The sequence below is a fragment of the Coturnix japonica genome, chromosome 1 (genome assembly GCF_001577835.2).
Source record: "Coturnix japonica isolate 7356 chromosome 1, Coturnix japonica 2.1, whole genome shotgun sequence".
Classification (NCBI taxonomy): Eukaryota; Metazoa; Chordata; class Aves; order Galliformes; family Phasianidae; genus Coturnix; species Coturnix japonica.
In genome coordinates this window covers 173,783,495-173,788,362 of record NC_029516.1, presented here as the reverse complement: position 1 = coordinate 173,788,362, position 4,868 = coordinate 173,783,495, and the positions used below count along the sequence as shown (strand labels likewise).

Genomic DNA, 4,868 nt, shown 5'->3' with positions numbered 1-4,868 from the left:
GGCTGAGGAACGGGGAGGCCAGAAGTGCCCCCAAGGAACTCCTTGATCATGGGGAGGTGGCGCAGCTCAATTAGCACAGGCCTTAATTAACACAGGCCACAATTAGCACAGGCCTTAATTAACACAGGCCTCAATTAACACATCTCTACCCCCAAGGAGGATTGGGGGGGGGCTGAGTTTCCCTTTGCTGAGCACTGAGGCTGAGGCCTACTGAGCTTTGTGTTGAGGCCTACACAGCCCTGTATTAAGGCCTACAGAGCCTGGAGTTGAGGCCTACTGAGCCTTGCATTCAGGCCTAATGCACCTTGAGTTGAGACCTATTGAGCCCTACGTTGCGGCCTACAGAGCCCTACGTTGAGGCCTACTTAGCCCTGCATTAAGGCCTACAGAGCCTTTCTTTGAGGCCTACTGAGCCTTGAGTTGAGGCCTGCACAGGCCTGCATTGAGGCCTACGGAGCCCTGTGTTGCGGCCTACTGAGCCCTGCGTTGAGGCCTACAAAGCCTTGCGTTGAGGCCTACTGAGCCCTGTGTTGCAGCCTATGGAGCCCTGCACTGAGGCCTACTGAGCCCTATGTTGTGGCCTACACAGCCTTGCGTTGGGGCCTACTGAGCCCTGCATTGAGGCCTACTGCACCCCGTGTTGAAGCCTACTGAGCCTTGCATTGAGGCCTACTAAAACCTGCCTTGAGGCCTACTGAGCCTTGTGTTGAGGCCTACACAGCCTTGCATTGAGGCCTACGCAACCTTGCGTTGAGGCCTACAGAGCCCTGCATTGCAGCCTACTGAGCCCTGCATTGAGGCCTACTGAGCCCTGCATTGAGGTCTATTGAGCCCTATGTTGCGGCCTAGAGAGCCTTGAGTTGAGGCCTACTGAGCCTTGTGTTGAGGCCTACAAAGCCTCGCGTTGAGGCCTACAGAGACCTGAATTAATGCCTACTGAGCCCTGCACTGAGGCCTGCTGAGCCTTGAGTTGAGGCCTGCACAGCCCTGCGTTGAGGCCTACAAAGCCTTGCGCTGAGGCCTACTGAGCCCTGTGTTGCAGCCTATGGAGCCCTGCACTGAGGCCTACTGAGCCCTATGTTGCGGCCTACACAGCCTTGCGTTGAGGCCTACTGCACCCTGTGTTGAGGCCTACAAAGCGTTGTGTTGAGGCCTTGCATTGAGGCCTACTGAGCTTTGTGTTGAGGCCTACACAGCCTTGCATTGAGGCCTAATGAGCCCTGCATTGAGGCCTACGCAACCTTGTGTTGAGGCCTACAGAGCCCTGCATTGCAGCCTACTGAGCCCTACGTTGAGGCCTACATAACCTTGTGTTGAGGCCTACGGAGCCCTGCGTTGAGGCCTACTGAGATCTGTGAGGCTGAGGCCTACATAGCCCTGCATTGAGGCCTATGGAGCCCTGCATTAAGGCCTACTGAGCCTTTCTTTGAGGCCTACACAGCCCTGCATTGAACCCCCCCAACCCCCAAGGCGTCCCCCCGCCCCCCGTTCCCGTACCCAGGCCTGGTGCTGCTGCTCCTGCTGCTGCAGTTCCGTCTCGTCCACGCTCGGCCGGTCCAAGTTGAACCACAGCGGTTCGGTCAGGCGAGGAAGGAGCGAAGGGAACAGAGTAAACATGGCGGCCACCAGGCACCGCCGCAGCGGGCAACCCGGAAGTAGGAACCCTGACCCCCGGAAGTACAAACGGACCCCCCCCGAAGTACAAACTGACCCACCGGAAGTACTACTGCGGAGGGAGGGGGTGCGGAGCTACGGAACTGCGCATGCGCAGAGCTGGGACAAGAAAGAGGAAGGGGGCGGGTCTAGTTGAGGCCACGCCCACTGAGCGACGCGTGGCTGTGATTGGTGCGTGGTGGAGGCGGAGGCGTGGCCATGCGTTGATTGACAGCTGAGTGCAGCGAGAGCCACGGGGGGGCTTATCTGCCCCCCCAGGGGCATTTAGGGCCCCACTGGGGTCAATGTGTCCCTATAGGGGCACTCGGGACCCCCAGAGTCCCCCACCCTCAGGTACAACCCCCACACCGCAATGGCATTTCGGACCCCCGAGAAGGGGGTATCTGCTCCCCCACCAGCTCCCCATAGCGGCACTCTGACCCCGGCCACGAACGCCCGTCCTCCATTTTCACCCCCATACATTCTTTAAAAAGAAGGCCCCCAGAACCAACCCCCGCCCCTAACTGAGCCCCATAGCCCCCCATTTCATCCCGAGCCTAGTGTTCATGGCACCCTAGAACGTACCCCTTCATTGTCCCACCCCATAGGCCTCATTCTCCACCCCAGCCACACAAGCCATAATCCACACCCCATAGCCCCCATTTCCACCCCATAGTCCCCCATTTCCACCCCAAACCCCCTCATTCCCACCCCATAGCCCCTCAGACCCACCCCCAGCCGCCAATAAACCAACCCCCATAGCCCCTCATTCCACCCATGCCCCTCATTCACACCCCAGTAGCCCCCATTCCCACCCCAGCCCATAAACCAACCCCCATAGCCCCCCCATCCCCACCCCATAGCCCCATTCCCACCCCATAGCCCCATATACCGACCCCATAGCCCCTTATATCCACCCCATAGCTCTCCAGTTCCCACCGCCCATAGCCCCATTCGTTCCCTCGTACGCCCTCCGCCCAATAAAACCGACCCAATAGCCCCCATTCCCACCCCAGTCAGCCCCATTATTGAGCCGCCATACATCCACCCTATAGAGAACCGGGACGGCGCCGCCCATGACACCGGGCCGGATCAAACCCGACAGGTTCCCGAAGTCTTGACACGCCAATCGGCTCTTTGACGGCTCGTCCCCCCCTCTCGTCGCTGCATTGTCGAGCGCCGAGCGCCCGAGCGTAGCGATGTTGGATGGAAGGGCGGTGAGGTGGGCGTGATTGGAGGAGGGCGACGGAAGGAGCTGGCGTGTAGTGGATGGCGGGGGGGGGGGGGGGGGGGGGGGGGGGGGGGGGAGAGGCCAACGATGGCGGCCGTGCTGAGGTGGAGGTTGCGCCCCGGGGAGAGAGAGGCGGAAGAGGTGGGGGAATATGGGGGGTAATGGGGGTCTATGGGGGGGATTGGGGGTATCTGTTGGGGGTCCTATGGGGGTCCTATGGGGGTCTGTGGGTGGATATGAGGGGTCTGTGGGGGGCTTATGGGGTCTATGAGGGGCCTATGGGGGTCCTATGAGAGACCTATGGGGTCTATGGGTCTATGGGGTCTATGGGGTCTATGGGGTCTATGGGGAGTCCTATAGAAGGGCCTACTGGAGCTGTTGTAGGGGCTATGAGGGAGCGGTAAATGAGGGGGCTAAATGAGGGTCTGTGAGGCTGGTTCCTGTGGGGGCTTAATGAGAGGGCTTATGAGGTGTCTATGAGGGGGGGTAGGGGGGCGTCTGTGGGACTAATGTAGGGCCCTAATGGTGGGGTCTGTGGGGGTCTACTGCGGGGTCCTGTGAGAGCCTAATGAGGGGGTCTAACTGAGGGATCTGTGGGGGGGACTATGGGGGTTCTATGAGGGCGGCTATGTGAGGGGGCCTGTATGAGGGACGTTCTAAGAGCGGTCACACCTGTGAGGACAGCCTATGAGAGGCGTGTGGGGTGTCTGTGGTGGCCAAATGGGGTCTGTGGGGGGAGTCAATGGGGTCTATGAGGGCGCTGAAATAGGGCCTATGGGGCTCTGTGCGGTGGGAGAGCTACACTCGCGGGTGTCTTGGGGGGGGGTCTCCATGAGGGACTATGAGGGGTCTGGGGGGGCCTATGAGGGAGGCTGGTCTATTGGGGGCCTATGAGGGGTCTGTGGGGCCCTATGGGGTCCTATGGGGGTCTATGGGGGCCTATGAGGGTCTATGGGGGGCTATGGGGGTCTGTGGGGTCCTATGGGGGGTCTATGAGGGACTTGTGGGGGCTTATGAGGGGCCTGTGAGGGTCTATGAGGGGCCTATTGGGGGTCTATGAAGGCCTATGGGAGTCTGTGGGGAACTATGAGGGGCTATGAGGGGCCTGTGGGGGACCTATAGCAGCCTATGAGGGTCTATGGGGGCCTATAAGGGCTTATGGGGATCTATAAGGGGTCCATGGGGGCCTGTGGGGGACTATGAGGGGCCTATGGGGGCTATGAACGGCCTATGGGGGATATGAGGGGTATATGGGGGACTATTGGGGGTTTGTGGGGGCCTATGAGGGGCCTATGGGGGACTGTGAGGGTCTATGGGGATCTATAAGGGGTCAGTGAGTCCCTATAGGGCATCCTATCCACCTGCACTGCCCCATGGGGTGGTTGTGCTGCTGTTACACCTCACTCTGGGCTCTGCCTTTTCCTGCCCAGGGCCATTGAGTTCAATTAAGGAGCAGAAATGAAACGTGGCAGCTGAGCCCAGAGCTGTGCTGCATCACATGGGGACAAAGGTTGGAGCCCCATAGCACAGCCCTGCCTGCCATAGGCTCCTTATGGTGCTGCACATTGCATTGGGTTTAATGTAAAGGTCCAAAGCCATATGAGTAAGGTGGAAGGTAAATCCATATCTTAATACATCGCTGCTCCAACGCTGCTCTTGTTGTGTCGTCTCTTTTTGCCTCCTCAGGTCGATCTTTCACACTTGTCTCCTGAAGAGAGATGGAGGTGAGTGTGTGGGGGGGTCTGTGGGGGCCTATGGGGGTCTATGGGGGGCCTATGAGGGGTCTGTGGGGGCCTATGAGGGGCCTATGGGAGTCTGTGGGGGCCTATGAGAGGTCTGTGGGGGCCTATGGGGGTCTGTGGTGGCTTACGAAGGGCCTATGGGGGGTCTGTGGGGGTCTATGAGGGGCCTATGGGGGTCTGTGGTGGTTTATGAGGGGTCTATGGGGGGTCTGTGGGAGTCTATGAGGGGCCTATGGGGGTCT

At 59.6% G+C, this 4,868-nt stretch overlaps 2 protein-coding genes across 3 annotated transcripts in view; one reads left to right on the top strand and one right to left on the bottom strand.

Moving 5' to 3' along the window:
• The window catches only part of ANAPC15 (anaphase promoting complex subunit 15), a 4,745-nt gene extending 2,789 nt beyond the window's left edge, over positions 1-1,956 (bottom strand). Inside the window, exon 1 of the mRNA XM_015852513.2 lies at positions 1,498-1,956. Coding sequence (XP_015707999.1) covers positions 1,498-1,617 — 120 coding nt within the window. The 5' untranslated portion in view covers positions 1,618-1,956. The remainder of the gene's footprint in view (positions 1-1,497) is intronic.
• Positions 1,957-2,971: 1,015 nt separating this feature from the next.
• RNF121 (ring finger protein 121) overlaps positions 2,972-4,868 on the top strand; it is an 11,520-nt gene continuing 9,623 nt past the window's right edge. For both annotated transcript variants that reach the window (XM_015852472.2, XM_015852471.1), the window contains exons 1-2: positions 2,972-3,025; positions 4,571-4,608. In XM_015852472.2, the coding sequence (XP_015707958.1) occupies positions 2,972-3,025; positions 4,571-4,608 (92 nt within the window). The remainder of the gene's footprint in view (positions 3,026-4,570; positions 4,609-4,868) is intronic.